Below are 18,425 nucleotides of genomic sequence, written 5' to 3'. Positions count from 1 at the left end.
CTTACAAGTATGGTTGGGGGACAGATTTACTGGTGCTTTGTCAAAGCATAGGTTTCATGAGTTTGGCTTTGAAATTCACTTTGGGCTTATTGAGAAGAATATAAATCATCAATGCTGCAGAAATAGCTCCTTATACTACAGCAACCATATCTAATTTTCGAAATTATATGGAAGGTGAGGGAAGGAACTTTGAAATTAGACAGAGACTGGGGCATGGATTGTAAATATATCTTTTATTCACTGAATGAGTATTTACTTTATTAACTTATCAAAAATAAGTAATCCAAAAGCTGATGGTAATAATCACATTTGTCTGTTGGTCAAGAAAAACAAAGGATGTGAATTTACATCTGCATTTCAAGTAGATACAAGGTTGTCTTCCCAAGCAGTGAAACACTTCTTTTTTGCATATTTTTTTTCAGTATTTCCAGTAATTTTCAATATATTTATTCATTTTACATTAATGGCTTCTTTTGCTTAACTGCCATATTAGCAGTATTCCATCATAATTATTAATCGCAGTGTTTATCTGGCAGTAATTTTGAAGAAACACAATATTTCTACAGCTAATGGAAAACTTGTAGCATCCTTGATACATAAAACAGTAAGACTGTAAACTGATAATCAGTTTTAGAGCATTATTGCTGATATAATTATGTTAATTTTATTTTGATGAGCAAACTATATTTTAAGTTTTTTTCTTTCCCTGTTATTGAATACAGGAGAGAAAGCTAAAAACCCCTGTAACAGAACAATATATTACCATTTCTCATTCATTAGTCTTATAATCAGTGCATTAGGTACTGTACATTAGCTAGGAGCGGCTTAATTGTGCTTCCTACATGGTAAGTTCAGTCTGTGGAGAGACTAATAATATAGAGAAGATGCTTAAAAATTTCTTTAAACATGGTTAGCACATGGAATATTTGTCAATCTCTATAATTCGTGCTTAAGAAGTTTTAAAATCACAAACAATACATATGATGTATTATATCAGCTCTGATATCATCCTCTTTATCCTTGTATCTAAATGTCTTCCAAAGGATTATTTATTATTTAAGGTTTTTTTCTTTCTGTTTTCCACTCCCTTTCCACAGGGAAGACTAGGTGGAAAAAAACACAATCACATCTTTTTGTGTTCCTTTCTGTACATTGTTGTCATGCTAGAAATTCCAGAATGCTCATAACTGTTCTTTATCCTCATAGGATGTTCCAAGGTCTTTGAATATACAACAGAAAGATCATGTTGTCTGTGTAGTCCAGCTTTTCACATTTTGAGGGCTTTTCTCCTGTGCTTCAGCAGCACCATATTTGTTGCCTTTTGTAGGGGTGACAGTGAGTTCATCCCTTAAGGAAAGCAGTTTAGAGTTCTCCCTTAAAGAGAGCTACCTGTGGTGTGTGTGGTGTCTTGTAGCCAGTGAGATGCTTTGGTGTATGTGAGGTGAATGGGCTAGCCAATAATGTCATGACATGTTGGATGTGAGAGGATATAACACGTGTGGATGTTACTGAGAATAGATCTTCTATTAGGACTAGATCTACTGCCATGAATTACATCTTCTACTAGGACTACTTCTACTGCTATGAACTACTAATATTATGAACTGTTTGTGAAACTATCTTGAATAAAGTCTTGTAAGACTTCTGATCAAAGCCTTCTGATGCCTGCTGTGCCTGAGCTCTTTGGACCATCATTCACGCTGCCCCCCTACTCAGGATAAGGGGACCCCTATAAATGGTGCCCCCAGCATACCTCTATAGCCTTTCAGGGCTTTGACTGATTTTTCCTTTGGGGAAATAACATATGTTTTATAGAAGTCTTTGCTGCTGAGAAAATTGACCACTGCTCCTTGAAGTAGTTAGAATTTCCTAAATTTGGCAGCTCTGTGTTGTTGTTGACATATAATAGCACACTAATGCAGTAGCTGTAGTAGGATTAATCTCTTCTACCCATAGATATCTGCCCTCTTGACTTCTATATCAGAGCTACTCATCATAAGGTCCACTGGAAGGAAGTGGCCCTTAATAAACTTTGTAGACTACTTACTGAGTGGTAAAGGTTCATTTTCTTGTTTTACTTAGCAAAGATCTAGTACATTACATTTTTTTCCAGTCCACAGTCAAACTGGTTTTGCATTTTCCTCTAGACAAGGGAAACACTTCCTTTGTGGGTGCAAAGCCTTGAAAATTAGCTAATCAAATAGTAAGAGCTGACATCCTTACACGTTTTAATAAGCTTAGTTTCTGCAGGTAGTGATTTGGGTAGAGCCACCCTAAGGAACTGGCCTTTCCTGCTCATTTATTGCTCCTTACACAGCCAAGCAGTTTCAGTGCAGTTCTAATATGAGTTTGCTGCTGCTTTTTGCTTTGAGGTGATTAGAAAAAGTGTGATGGTAGCCAAGCATGGTCCATAGTATTTTCTTTTGTCATCATCTTCAGAGCAGGTGAGGCTGGCAGAGCCCAAATGTACAGTGATCCCTTAAGGTGTGTGGTAACACACATGCTTTCTTGGGTTCTCTATTTCTGTCATGTGTGTTATTCAAAGTGCAGAGGGTGCGGTTACTCTTTGTTTAAAAAATCTTTTTAGGGTGTCTTTGCTTTCAGTACATGCAAATATAGTCATATACATAAACAGATATATAGATAGAGGGATGTTTTTAATTTTAATTTAAAATTAGGATGCTAAAAGAAGTGAAGGTTAATAGAGAAATGTTATGGGTTTAGCCAGGTGGGCCTAAATTTAGGTTTTAAAGTTCAGCTAGGCCTGGGAATTGTCAGCTGGCTTGAGCTGGGCTGAGCTAGCTAACAGCTGACTTCTTCTAGCCAATAATATTGTATTCCATACCATATTGCATCATCTCAAAAGGGGTAAGAGCCGGTGTGTGGGTGTGGCTTGTTTGAGTTGCTTCACAGCTGTGGTGTCAGCAAGACACTCTGCTGTCCCAGGAGGGATGGGGAGGCCCAAGCCCAGAGCACCGGCTTAACATCATGTTATCTGAGGGAAGTAAAATGTTTGTTCTTAGCTTTTCTCTCTGCTTAAGTCTGTCTCTGAAGAACCAACTTCTCTAGAATGATTTGTAGTTAAAATGGTAGAATTTGTGTTTATTGGGGAGTGGGAAGTTATTTCGTGTTATATATATGTAACTTGTGTAAGTGTGTGTTATATTGTAGTATCCTCTTAATTTTCTCTTTTCTGTATAAATACATGTAGTTAGTTTCAGCATAGACCTGGCTTTGGAAGTTGTTTTTCCTCTCTCCCTCTTCTTTTCCCCTTAGCTGGTTGGGGGGAGGAGGAACCCTTTTCACTCTGTCTTAGACAGCTGGCGTTTTGCCAGCTCAACCCAGGACAAGAAAGCACTAACAAAGTTTGTACATTAGAGGATGTCTTTTGGAAGTTTGATGTTCATTCAAAACACTTAGGTTCTGGATGCTTGATGGATATTGCTGTTTCCATGTGTAATTTGTAAAATTTTTTCTCAGTTGTTCCCTGACATAGTAAATGTTATTATTAAAAAAAAGACACAATATTGGTGCTTGTATCACTACATATGTTTTATTTAGCTAATTAATAACTCCATTCATTATATGATAACATATATTTTATCTCAAGTGAAAGGAACAAGGAAGCTAGCCTAAAGCTTTCTTCTTTTCAAATGAATTGCTCTTAGATTTTGGTGCTGGCCAGTTCACTTCTTTCAATGCTATGCAGTGCCACCTCTTTATTTCATTTTAGCATTATTTCATGCATACACTGTGCATTTACACAGTGAGCTCTTGGTGTACTGCTGCTCATGTGTCCACAGCTTTTATAATACCAAATTTCTTGCCATTGATGTGCAAACCATTATAGAAGCCAGGCACATAGCAAATTTTGAATGTTAATTGAAACAAGCTATAATTAAGGCAAAACAGAGCTGGTGAAGGATATTTTTTTCTAATGCATCAGTGTTAGGAAATTGGCTGCAGAGAATACGGGGAGGGAGGTGGTCTTCCTGACATGCTAATTGGAGCAGGCAGATGCACCCACTGTAGCATACACCTCATTCACTGATGGGCAGGGACCATTAATCCCACTGAAGAAAGCTGCTGACAAAAAGGTCGGAGCACGTTCTCCTGAGCAGTCATGTCAGATTTGAGGTTTGATGGATGAGATTCCTTCCAGGCAGTTCCACGTGGGTTCCTCTCTCCCATCACGGGGCCCTTTTGTTTTCAAAGGTCTCCTATTAGTTTCTTAAAATGGGAACAGCTTTTCCTTGATATCTATAATGATTTATTTCTCTAAGCAATTAAATTTGATTTCTTTAAACTATTGCAGCTCCCTCATTAAAGAGAATGAATCACTGAATCAAAAATGCAAAGGCTCTGAGCATGCAAGTTTCATATTATTTCAAGGAAAGGCTGTAGGGCTTGAGGGAAGCAGGGCAGGAGCATTGCCTGAAATTGGATTGTCTCCACATGAAACCCATTACAAGAATGGACCATTCCCAAAAGCCATGCTTAGAAAGCTTGAACATCCTTTTCCCAAACAAACAAGCCTGAGGGGTTTTGCATCACCAGCTTGCAGAACCAGATGCAAATGCAGGTATCCTGTGGCTTGCACACCTGCTGCTAAATATTTAAATATGTTTGAAGAGCACATAAATTTCTCAGTGTTTTGTGAAGAACTTTATGAATAGTTTTATTGTTCTAGAGCACTTCCGTAATTTTAAAATCAGTATTTTAATGGCCTGTGGTTACAGTCTCATTTTTTTCATGTGATTAGTTTTTCAGTTTTGCTGGCGCATAACTTTAAGATGTTCCCAGACATTTATTTTTTTAATGTTTTATGCTTTCAAAGTGTTTCAATATAGCATTTTTATGACATGGAGAAGTCAGTTTAGCAAATTCTGAAATGAAATAAAGAATTTTAAAATTAATGTTTTAGCCTTCTGTATCCTTGTTTAGGCTTTTATATTAGTGATCACAGCTCATAGCAGAAACCATAAACCTTAACATGGACAAAATTATGAAAACCAAAGATTGCCAATAGTGGGACTTTGCTACAGTTTACTATTCTTCTAAGTACCAATGCAGCCTGTTGATGAGAAACTATTTGTGTAACTGCAAGGTGCAGTCTCATACAAAGGCACATGTATCATCAACATATTCACAGCTTATATTTCAGACAGAAATTTGCATATTGCTTCAAAATGCTTCTAATATTTTTCCATTCATCTATCATTTTTAAAAATGGGGAAGATGGCAGTATTTACCTATTATGTCATTTATCATTCCACAAACATGATAATTTTGGGTAGTTGTCAGGGGAACTACATGAGAAAAAAGGAGGAGCAGGACAAAAGATACTGGATACTAGCTGAATTTCTTAAGAGTTGAAATGCTCCCTTAGTCTACAGTGATACTTGAATTATATGAACAATTTACTGAGTGATGTGAATACTTATTTTTATTAAGCATTTAAAAATATTACATTTAAATCAAATCAACAGCAAAATAAATTATTGACAGGAAAGTAATTATTCTCCTACTTACACAAAGTGTGGCTGACTGTTGTGCTTTTTTTTTTTCTTCACCAGGATTACACTTTGACGATGTATTTTCAGCAGTACTGGAGAGATAAGAGGCTGGCTTATGCTGGCATCCCTCTCAACCTCACACTTGACAACCGGGTGGCAGATCAGCTTTGGGTGCCTGACACTTACTTCTTAAATGACAAGAAATCATTTGTGCATGGTGTTACTGTGAAGAATCGAATGATTCGCCTTCACCCAGATGGAACGGTGCTTTACGGCCTCAGGTCTGTGCTTCTGTGATGAAGATTTCATCACTGCTGTTATGTATTGTTGATGTTTGCTTCCTGGCACAAGGTTATTACAAACATTGGTTAGTGTATTATGTAACCTTCCCTTTAACTCTGAAAGATGCCCGTAGAAAACAAATGACACACTCGATGTTTCTTAATTTTGCCAGAAGCGCCTTCAGTCAGGTTTTATCTGTTTCTGTAGAGTTACCATATATGGAAAACCCACTGGCTATAGGAAGCAGAAAGGCACATATTAATTGTAAACCTGAAAATTTTGTCCAAAATACAGGCAATGAGATTGAATGTGGGTGCTTATGTTGTCTCTTAATGTGTCTGTAGTCAATAAAACAAAGCCACAAGTAGCCCTGGTTGAGTGGAGCAGCCACAGCTAAGACCATGATAATGGGTACCTCTTGTAATTCCTTCACACAGGAATCATCACTGCAATGTACTATATTTCAAACCAGAGGCACAGTGTAACCTTACATTCTCCATTTTCTACCTATTTTAGTCTTGATCTGTGTTTTCTTTCTTTTCTGTGTTAGTTTTTATGGTTAGGAATATCAAATGTTACACCAGCAAAAATCTCAATGAAAGACTCAGTAGTATCAAAACATCACTTTCTTTGGACACCTTACTCCATTTGCTCCAGCAGTTTAAACCAGCAAAACAAGTCTTTGCCAATGAAATCTCCATTTTCATCATTGGATGTTTTTGTACATTTAAGCTGAGATAATACTCTAGATCGGTAAACATAAATAATGCAGGATAGAGTCCCTAGTATAAAAATGAATGAGCTCTGAAAAGTGGTGCAGATGGATTATTTTTACCCGATTTGTGTCTTAGTCTCTCACTTCTTCAACTCCTATTAAGTGTTGCATATGGGGTAGAATTAGATGACTCTTTCTAGACAAAAGAGAAATAGACTCAGCCTATTATGAAACTTTAAAGAAGTTTAGAATGCTGTCTCTGTAATTAACTGGTTTTAGCAAAAGGAGGCTTTCATCTTGCATGATATTGACCAGGTATGGAACACTACAGGTTTAAGAATCTTTAAACAAGTGGTTAAATTTTAAAAAAAGATACAAGATGTGTTTGCTTTCTTTATGTCAAGAAACTTCCCCACAAGCAAAGTAATAAAAAAAGTATTGGAGATTGGAACTCTTGTGATCCTAATAACGCATGTAAGTCTTTCTGTCACACTCTAAAAACATTTGGAGTCATTTAGATGAGGTTGATCTGTTACAGAATGGTGTATTTGAATAAGTTACTTTCCTCTTCTGCAGAATGTAAGTGTCCACAGGCAGATTGCATTTCGCATAATAGTATTTGCTTAGCAGGGATTTCACCAGTGGCTCATGTGTGACACACTTCTTTCCATAGCTTTTTTCTAAAAACATGTAATATCCAGGGGCAGATATCCATGGTGTGAAGCAGCTGAGTTACATAGTGAAAAATGACTGTCTCATATCTTGGCAAAATACCGGACATTGTGATCAAAAGGAAGAAAATACCCAAGCCTTAGCTCCACTGATTAAAACACCTGTGCTTTGTGTTGCTCTACTGGTACCCTGTCTTCCTCTGTTGTGGCTTCAAAGCATCACAATGGCATTGGGCTCAAGCTGCAGTCCAGAGGCAATGTGTGCTGAGGCCAGAACTTGGAGTTTTATGTGCCATAAAGCAAAGGGTCACTCAGAATAATAGGAGAAATTTTGGAGGGTTGCAACCAATTACAGAACATCCACAGAGCGAAGCAGTTCCTCCATACATATGTAATTGAAAGTAATCCCAAGGCCTCACTGGCTCTGAGTTCTCCTCTGAACAATGTAGAATTTATCATAGTTTTTAAAGACTTGACCTTCAGTCATCCAAGGTTCCTCTCTACTTCAGGGAAAGCAGTTTGCTACTGCAGCAGTAGTCTGTGATAACGGGGGAGTGGGACAGTAGCTTTTTGAAGTTCATCTCATTTCTGGGGAATCTTTTTCTTTGGGCAACACATTGCATTTGTTCTGCCTTCTTCAGAGCAATATAAAGGACAAGTGGTGATTGAACAGATCGTTTTTCATAATAGACCAAAAAAGAATAGTCTAGGGATCAAAAGTATAGTCCGACTGCTTGTGTGTTTGACATCTATAAACCTCTTGTTCTTGGTCAGTACAATGCTAGATGTTACAAATAAATGGTCTGGAGCAATATATGTATTTTATTTGAAAGGACTCACATAATTATCAGTCGTATATAAAACATGATGAATGTTTTCATGGTGAAAAGATTAGGTGTGATTGGTCAGACAAGGCAATGTACTTCTTTTGTGAATGAATGTATTTCTGTATCAAGTTAAAAACAGGATCAAGTCAGCTATCAGGATTTTGACCTACTCACATAAGAAGTGTTTATATTGCTTAAACTGATTTATACTGTACACTTTTTGGGGACATAAAATATTCTTCTGTCACTTGTGTGTTCAGCAACTCTCAGCCTATCACAGGTGAGGTGATATGATCAAATCACAGCAATATGATCAAAGGCAATCAGCCAGGAAATAAAGTACCAGAGAAGGATAAAAGAATTTATATCCAGAGGAAAGAAAATCAGAGTAGGAAATTGTAAACAATTAAAAATATGTCCTTTGTGTCATTGCTTTCAGAATGTATGTGTCTGTGTACTACTTCATCTTTGTCTGTCTTGTAATTGTTTCTCTGTCACTGCTGTGATGATGAGTTCTTGAAATCTTGTCTTTTTGTGTCTGGCATCGTCCCATCCCTTACAAAATTAACTTACTCTTCTTGGGAGCGCACACAAGCCTGAGCAATTAACAGGTGCTTTTGGTGTGCATTTGTGCATGTTAAATTTGGTTGGTTGAATGTTCATTCAGGAGGGACCTCTGAGTACTCAACTCTACTTTGAGTAAATGAGATAAATCTGTTTCTATCTATTTCTAGCTGTATCTTCTTTTCTCGTGGATATTTGTTACATTAAAATCACACATTTTTCTGTAGTGTAAAAAGTTACTTGAGCAAGAATGTGCAGTTTCTGGTACAGGAACTTGTGACACAAAACCACTACAGTATGTGAACAAATCAAAATAAAAATGCGTTCCTTAAAAAGTCATGATGCAATTAATAAGTTGAATATAAGTTTGCCAGCTGTATTTTTTTAATATTTTTTTCAAATTAATAGTTCATAAGTGCATATGTTTTGTATGGCTGGCATTTAAAGCTAGTTATACACCACAATAGTTAAGATTCTGGTGCCACACTCCATCTTGTATCAACTTAGCTCATATGAATTCTGCTGCAAGATCCCAAATGAAACCTAGGTCAGCGTAGGCAAATGTACAAAAGCATGGGAGAGAGCCCTCATATCAACAATTCCCAAGTGTGCTTGCTTATTTTAGTTTGAACACGGTTATCAGCTGGGTCAGGAGCAATATCCTGTCATTGTACCATCAATATGGCTTTGTAAAGCTGATTATTGCGAAAACCTTGTTTATCAATAATCACAGATTTAAGAATAAGTTTTCTCCTCTAAGACCCTGTGCTAGTCCTAGTTCTATATGCTTTGCTAGGGTTGTTAGTAGTCATCATATGGAGGAGACATTAATGGAATCATAGAAGGCTTTGAGTTGGAAAGGACCTTTAAGATCATCTCATTCCAATCCTCCAGTCATGAGCAAGCACACCTTCGACTAGACCAAAGTTGCTCAAAGCCCCATCCAACCTGGCCTTCAACACTTCCAGGAAAGGGGCATACAAAGCTTCTCTGGGCAACTTGTTCCAGTGCCTCACCACCTTCATAGGGAAGAATTTCTTCCTAATAGCCAACCAAACTTGCCCGCTTTCAGCTTGAAGCCATTTCTCCTTGTCCTATTACTACATGCCTGCGCACAAAGTCCCTCACCAGCTCTCTTGTAAGCCCCTCTTTGGATGCTGGAAGACTGCTAAAGGTCTCTCCAGAGCCGCCTTTTCTCCAGGCTGAAAACCCCAGATGATTGATCATCTCCATAGTTAACAGCCCTGTGTCTAGCACCTTGCCTGAGTTTCCAGAGGGGCATTTGCAAGTGTTGGTTGAAGAGAAGGCATCCCCCTACATTGCAGAGCAACCAAGGAACTACTTTTTGTAAACTGCTCCAGCCCACAGGGATGTGTGTTAAGAGGAATCAGAGCCACTCTCAGATGGCAGCCGGCGGAAGGTTGGCCTGGGTATCCACTTGTGATACAATACTTACAATTCTGTGGGACTAATATAAGGGTATTCAGAGAGCAGTGAGAGAGATCAACAGTGACAGAGACAGGATCGTTCCATAGGTAAGGCTGGCAAGGACAAAGTTCAGCTGTGTGCCTTTCTTACTGGCTGCTGGTAGGAACGCAAGTGAGAAGACATGCTGAGAACAGATCGTTGAGCTTTTTCCTCTCCTAGCTTATCCATTGCCTTTGTGCTCATAAAATTGTCTCTGTCCAAAGAAATTGTATTTTTTTGAAAAAACACCTTCTCAGTTAGAGAAGGATGGACTCTGTTGTCCTTTAAGACAGTTCTAATGGTCTTAATCCCTTTGTTTAGATATTATGTGGTTATTTATCTAAAATGATCTATAGGCTTCCTTTTCTTTGAGATTGGATAAAACAATGATAATAAATAACAACATGAGGGAGTAGGGGTATGGTTTAGTGTGAAAGAGGTGGAGAAAGGTACCTAACTACTTTTCTTGCCTTGACATACTGCCACAGAATTTTAAAGTAGTTTGCCAGGTTAGAAGACTGTAATTTGAGAAGGTTAAGGGACAGAAGGAAGAACCTCCAGAGAAAACACATGAACAAAATCTTAATATTGAAGGTTCCAGCTTTTAGAGGTACATTCAAGGCATTTTCCCCTCATGTATTATTCACATAAATTATCATAAAAATATTATTTGTTTAGGAACAAACTGTGAGCAAGGTCCATGTCTTGTTTATATCAGAAAAGAATCAGTGAGGAATGGATCTAGTTAGGCTTAGAAGATAATTTAAATGTGAAAGTTATATAAAGCCATTATAAAGGCAATGATGCATAATAATGTACATACTCTTGAGGAAGGCTGTGATTCGGAAAAACACTGAAATAAGCTGTAGACTAATTATAAGCATATGGTTATATCCATCTAAAAGTTAGCACAAATGCATAAATCCATTAATTTAAAAATGAAGTGCTGGTGCTGTTCAAAGCTAATAATCAGCTGTTCTGGTTGTACATGTGTATAGTTGACACTCCTGATATACAAGAGGTTGGAGAAAAAGGCTGATTCATCAGCAGTGAAATATTTTGCAAAGTCATTCTTAGAGTGCTAAATTGCTAAATAGTCAAAGAAGCAAAAATGTTATTTGAGGGAAAAAACTAAAATTCAATACAGAGCTTCATAACAAAATCCTCTGTAAATCTGAAAACTATACAAATATACTCAACTTTGAAACAAAGCACTTTGCTGAACTTAAAACTTTTTTGCAACATTTCAAAGGGTTTTTTTCTAGAGCTGCCACATACCAAAGAAAAAAGTTATTCACTCATCTCTAATCACTTTGACATTTGAAGCAGACTTTTTTCACTTCACGTTTTCTGTTATAAAGTCATATCTTTTAATCTCAGCAAATGTTCGTGTAATATTTGCATATGTGTATAGGTCCACTGAAACCCAGAGGGACTGGTTGCATAAGGGTAAGTCACAGTGAGTTGTTCCATTGAAAGTCAGTGAACTGCTGTTGTATTAAGCTGCTGCTCAATGTAAAAATATGGACCAAATACTCAGTCATTGTAAACTATTCTTTAGAGAGTCCTCACTTTGAAAGATAAACAACACCAGCACCAGCACCTGGATTACTGGCTGTACAGTAAAAGTATTTGATGTTTGTATTTCAGAATCACAACTACTGCAGCTTGTATGATGGACTTGAGAAGATACCCATTAGATGAACAAAACTGTACTCTGGAAATAGAAAGCTGTACGTACATAAGAAAATACCTGTAAAATCTAGTTCAAGTACACAGCAGTTTTCCTTTGATAGTACTTTGTAATATTTACATGTGTGTCTGTAAACACTATGTGAATCATGTAATTATCACTGTTTGGATTTTTTGTTTGTCTGTTTATTTGACTTATTAAAAATGTAAGGAGTCATCCATTTCTAGATAGATGAATACATCCTAGAAAAATGAGTTTAGGACAGAATGAAGTAATTTAGTATTCCTGCCTGACTTGATAGAGGTAGTGACTGGATGCTTATCTTTGACATGAGATGAATTTTAATCAGATATATTTTCAAGAGAGCAAACACTGTGATACTATTTTCATGCTTTATTTTGCATGGATCATCTTGCTGCAGGACCCACCCAGGGCTTTCATATTGACGCCATTTATGATTCACAGTTGTGTTCCAAACGGAACACTATTCTCTTTTTCACTTAGTTATGTCCTAGCAATGCAATATTCAATTCATATTTGTGCTTCAGGAGTTAATTCTTCATTTCTGCTACTGGCTGGAAATTGTGGGCTATATACAGAAAATGTTAGTGTATTCTATATTCAGCTGTAGTCCTCCACTACAGAAGCTAATGGAAATGGTTCAACTCACACTTTTTAGTGTGAGTCGAAAAGGTCTGCCTCAATTAAGTTTCTCTGTATTAATTGAATAATCCGTCTTCTTCTGGTGATTATCAGCATAAAAGTATAATTGTTTCAGAATTAATTAATACATTGACCTTAAATAGTGGATAGTGTTTTCTTGTCATTGTGGACATTAGTGAATGATAAAAAAAAATAAATAAAATGAAAACAGAGTATTTTGCCTAAAATTCCTGGGCAGACTGTAATGACACAACTATTTGGGAGACCTTCCCACAGGCAAAATACGATACAGCTCTCCAGCTGTTCCGATTCTTTTCATTGTCTCAAACGACAAGCTGCATGTTTGAAGCTACGTTTGAGTCTGCTGTTATTTCTGACTTACTCTCCTGCTTTACTTGCAGATGGCTACACAACTGATGACATAGAGTTCTACTGGAGAGGAGGAGATAACGCAGTTACTGGCGTGGAGAGGATTGAACTTCCTCAGTTCTCTATTGTGGAATACAGACTGGTGTCAAAGAATGTCGTCTTTGCCACAGGCAAGTATTGCCATTTGCCCATTTAGTGTTTAATTTCCTTGTGTATGAGAATTACGTTATTAATCGTAATTAATCGTTGTTACCAGTCAAGATATGTAGTCTGTGTTGCATGTTTGCCTAAAGAAATTACTTGACAAAGCCTGGAGATAGCAGCCCATGAAATGCCATTCCCAACCTACTTTTCAACACTATGTTCAGCTCTGGGGCCTCCAAAACAAGGACATGGTCCTGTTGGAGCAAGTCCAGAGAAGGGCCACAAAGATGTTCAGAGGGCTGGAACACCTCTTTGATGAAAACAGAATGAGAGAGTTGGGGTTGTTGAGCTTGGAGAACAAAACCTTTTAGCAGTCTTCCAGTACCTAATAGGTGCCATGAAGAGATCTGGGGAGGGACTTTTTACAAAAGCATGTAGTGATAGGAAAAGCGGAGATGTCTTCAAACTGAAAGAGAGTGGATTGAGATTAGATACAGGAAGAAATTCTTTACTGTGACAGTGGTGAGACACTGGGTTGCCCAGAGAAGTTGTGGATGCCCCATTCCTGGAAGTGTTCAAGGCCAGATTAGATGAGCTTTGAGCAGGCTGATCAATTCAAAGGTGTCCCTGCCCGTGGCAGCGGGGTTGGAATTAAATAGTCCTTAAGACGCCTTCCAACCCAAATCATTCTGTGATTCTTTGATTCTGTGATTTCTTGTTTATTTTTCCTTTTCATGTGTTATTACGATACTTAACTAGACACCTAAGTGTCTATGACCTAAATAAATAGAAAATCATTCATTACTGAATCATGAGTTTCAATGTAGCTTACAGGGTTACTGATCATACATAAATATGTTCTGGCATACTAGGTCAAAAAGCCACAATTTTCTAAACACCTCACTGCAATTTATCAGCACATCTTTTTTTGTTGTTATATAGTGAATGCAATGTCTTTTATATCTTGATTTGTACTGATGGGTATGTAGTACTGGATATATAGCCAGTGTGTTTGTTGTCATAGTTAAGATGCTAAAATTAAATCCCTGCTTTTTCTGCTTGTTTCCTCGAAGGTGTAATAGAAGGTACTAGTAACTCACAGCATTGGATGTCTTCAGATAACAAAGTGCAATGTTGATTTACATATTTGATGTTAGACACTGGTATAAGAAAATGTTGTTATGTGTGACAAGACCAAATCAACATAGAAAGCCATCAGCATATGTGGGGCCATTATTTCGCTCATTATTTGGGACCTTCAGATTTTCAGTGCTCTTCAGACCACAGGAGTGTGCTGTTCCATCTGTTCCAGAACACTCAAACAAATGAAGCACAGCTCAGTCATGTTTGTAAGCATCACTTCACCCACACTTTGGACACAGCATCTGTTTCAAAGTACTCTGAAACACGAGGTGTATTTCAGAACAAAATGTAAATATTGCTGGGATTGAAATTAGAATGAGGAGGTTTGCCAACTGCCGCTGTTCTTGTTTTATCATTGTGAATGGAAGGGGTTTTTTCTATGGAGAATCAGATAGTCTAATCCTATATCTTTCTGTTTTGTAGCTACTGTCACATTTGGCAGCCAGGGCTTACCTGTCCCTCCACAGGACTGGATGTGCTTTTGTAGAAATGCTCTTTTAGACACAGTGGGAATACAGAAAACCTATTTGTGAAGCTTTTATGACAGTGCAAGGCCACATTTTAGTTCAATATGAAATATTCCAGGAAATGCATGATTTAGTAATTAAGAGGTGAGAGAGATTTGTAAAATTCAGGAAAATGAGAAATTCAAAGAGATATGTCACAAATACCAGAGGGAGTAAAAGCTAGGAGTGCACATTTCTGTGACTGACCATATTTTCAGAGACTTAATGGTTCTTTCCAAAATAACTAGTGAAAGGAGTAAAAATGTCTCAAGCTTCAGGGTTTAAGACAGCTTGGCATTTGGGAGTAGGATGGCAGTGTCACAGAGAACAGATTACTCCATGTTTCGTGTACCGTTTTGTGAAACATAGTTTTTGTCACTGATGAAGACACAATAATGAATTTGCTATTATTTTGGTACAGGACATTATGAAAATGTTTTATCAATTATGAAATTTTTTGACAAGTATTTCCATGCAGGGGAAGCATCACATTTGTTTCTCAAAACCACATGTTTAAATTTAAATCTGAAGCATGGTAGTGAATTCGATAGATAAAGTCAGCAGACTCTTTTCAAGTTTCTTCTCAAGACTTTCTTGGCTCTAGTAATTAGGGTCAGTTTCTACATTTTTGCAGAAAATAAGTCAGGCATGCTTTTGGCTTTGAGGTTATTAAAGTCTCAAGGGAAGATATTAGTTCTTTGAGGGCAATATCTCAGTGAACATTTCAGACATTTCCGTCCTAGTGTGCTTTGAATGAATAAAACTAAAAGAAGACTTCAGAGTAGTGCCATAAACAGCTTTTGGATCGGTTCTGCTGTCCTTAAAGAGAAACAGTGCTGTATAATCCTGTGTAACTTATGCAGAGGGAAAAATCTGTTCCCATAGTTACTACTGAGAAGCAATGTTAAGCATCAGAAATCCCCCATAGATAATGACAGAAAGCTTTATGGAGCTGTAAGAATACTGGAGGAACTACATGCCTGTTGAAGTATAGCATGGAAGTTAAAAATTATCTTGCCAAATTCACAAAATATATCTGAAAAAAATGTATAAAGTTCAGTATGGACAAGTGCAAAACACAGCATCTATACAACTAATTTTTCCTATCCACATTCAGTAGAGGGAATGCCAGGTTATGCCAGGGTTCTGTCTGTAGAAATCTAGGGTTTGATGTTGATCTGAGACTGAACATGAGCCAATAACATCTTTTTTGGAAAAAAAAAAGGCACAAATCACATCATAAAAGAAGTCTGATTTACATTGGTAGTACTTGAGCTTAATATTTGTGATCAAGGGTAGCACTCTTCAAGACAGTTATGGAGCAATAGAAGAGGGTCTAGGGAAAAGAAGCAAGTGTGATTGAAAGTCTAGAAAATGGCATATCTGAGATTAGTGGAGAAAGAGGTAGTTTTAAACATAGAACACTTGATTGGAAACAAAGTAAAATCTTCAAGTGTCTAGGAGGTATCTGCAAACCATGCACAGTAGCCTGTTCCCTTTTTTCACAATGGAGAGCAACTAGTTTTTAAACTGCTATGAAGAAGAAATATCTGGTTTGACTGTCCTTCTAATACTAGCTGAAGGCTATACAGGATACCAAAAGATATCTAAAATGGCACTGGATCCCCTTGAAATTGAATTAAGCCCATAGTCAGATGATGCCAAATCAGTGCTGTCAATTTAGCCTAAAGAGCTATTCAGCTCTTGAACAACTCTGTCAAGTGAATACTCTTAAGGCACTATTCAGTTGCCTAAATATAAGTTTCTGGTGCTCCTTAAGATGCTGTAAAGCATCCTGGTTAGCAGTTAGGCTGCTGTTCTGGAGTCTTACAGCCTTGTGTTCTATGTCCACAATCTAGTGCTTCAGTATTGATTATTTAAGTAGTATTATATTTCACTCTTCTTTAGCCTATCACATCTCAAATGGCATTAAACATCTCTGTATAGGCAATTAAATCACATCCTTAGAATCAGCTGGCTGTAAGTTGTTTACCTTGAGACCTCATGCTCCATCCATGTGCTCATATGTGCATTCAGACACCTGAAATGTGGTGGTAAACCTGAGAGCTGAATCTGCCTGCTAAATGGTTGTTATTCAGAAATGCTAAGATATTGAACAGGAATGAAGATACGTAAAACATCACCTAAAATTTTCAAGTTGCATAGCAATCAAAGCCATACTAGCAACCTGTTGGTAAGAGGAAGGTAGTCTTAAAAGATTTGAAAATTAAATATTTGCTGTGTTCTGAAAGATCACTCTGTAAAGTACATTTCCAATTAGCCAAAGAATCTTCCCAGAAGAACTTGTTAAAATAAGAATTCTGTAACTGACCAACTCTGTACTTTTATCTTGTTTCATATTTGGATAAACCAGCAAGATTAACATTTAGCCTTGAAGCCAGATATTTCAGCTTGCTAGCTTTTAATGAAATTGGAACAAAAAGAGGTAATCTCTTTTTACCAAGGGCCCAAATGTACAAAAAAAGAAATATTTGAGACTCAATTACTTAAGTATTTTTTCATGCCTGCCTTCTCAATACTGTTAATTTAAATACTTCGAGCCAAATTCCTTTATTCTTTTAGTATTTAAATAAGCACATAGACGTCAACATGTTATATGAGATGGGAGGAAGGATAACAAGGCTAGAGAAAGCACAAGAAAAAAACCCAAATTTTGATGGAAAGTTAACAACTAGAATTTCCTGGTAATTAATCTCTAAATGTACTTAGCCTTAATTGACAAATCATTATCCAAACATAATCAGGCAAGTAATAGTGTAATTGTTTGGCTCACTCAGAAATCGACTTTTATTTAATACATTATACAAGATGAGTCTTTCTTAGATAAGTAAAGATCTGAAATTACAGTCCTTGCTCCATGAAGGTTTTCATTGAACTTTAGGTATCCATACTAAGAGTGGGAATTAAGTAGGGGAAATAAGGAATGGGCCTTCTTTTAATTCTTTTTTCCACAGATTGGTTGTGTCCTGTTTGCTGGAGGTGAGCTAGTACAGCAGAGATGGCAGGCTGGAGGCAGGACCAATAGATAACTTGGGAAGACATAAAAGCAATACAGACGAAAGTAATACAGACTTTGGTAGTCTCAGGGAGAGCTACCTAAAGGAAAATCCTGGCTTGATAATATGAAGAAAACCACAAGGCTACCAGTTCATGTTTCATTTTCAACCTGAACTGTACAAAGACTATAGTATACTACATAAAATCATATACTATGAAAGTATACTATACTATATAGCTTGAACTATACAAAGCTTTCCTACCCATGACAGGGGTGTTGGAGACAGATGATCTTTAAGGTCTCTTTCAACCCTAACTATGATTCCATGGTAAGATTTTATAAGGCCAAATTATTTCAAAATGTTATGAGGTAGAGACCTGTCAATAAAATTTGATCTTGTAAAATCAAAGCAGGATGACATTCCATTTAACCCTGTTAAACTGAGCAATATGTCAACTCCAGTATTCAGCTGTAAAGCCAGCAAGACTTTTGGTTAGATTGCCCAGGAATCACAGACCATCAAAATCTACCCTGAGTCTTGCAGGGCTTGGATTCATCTTGCTCTGGTTTATGGTGAATATAATTTCAGTGTCTACATTTGAATTAGGTGTCTTAGTTGATTGGAATCTAGCCCATACAGTCAGTGGAGTCTAGAGACAAATTTAGTACAACCATAAGAGTCCATTTTAGGAGGAGATGAATAATTCTGTAGGTTTCATTTGCTAGACTGACTGGGTGAACTGCAGCTTAGACACGAGGCTCATGTGTATGCACAAGTGAGTTGCTAATCAACTGCTATTTGATCACCTGCTGATCAAAAACATGTAGGGAGTATATCATATGCAT

General features: G+C 37.2%; 1 protein-coding gene across 3 annotated transcripts in view; it reads left to right on the top strand.

Annotated features, from left to right (window-relative positions):
- The window catches only part of GABRB3 (gamma-aminobutyric acid type A receptor subunit beta3), a 211,302-nt gene that overhangs the window by 168,186 nt on the left and 24,691 nt on the right, over positions 1–18,425 (top strand). For all 3 annotated transcript variants that reach the window (XM_071547731.1, XM_071547743.1, XM_071547736.1), the window contains 3 exons: positions 5,577–5,797; positions 11,693–11,775; positions 12,800–12,937. In XM_071547731.1, coding sequence (XP_071403832.1) covers positions 5,577–5,797; positions 11,693–11,775; positions 12,800–12,937 — 442 coding nt within the window. The remainder of the gene's footprint in view (positions 1–5,576; positions 5,798–11,692; positions 11,776–12,799; positions 12,938–18,425) is intronic.

Source organism: Pithys albifrons, chromosome 1 (genome assembly GCF_047495875.1).
Source record: "Pithys albifrons albifrons isolate INPA30051 chromosome 1, PitAlb_v1, whole genome shotgun sequence".
NCBI lineage: Eukaryota > Metazoa > Chordata > Aves > Passeriformes > Thamnophilidae > Pithys > Pithys albifrons.
This window is presented reverse-complemented; position numbering and strand designations above follow the sequence as displayed.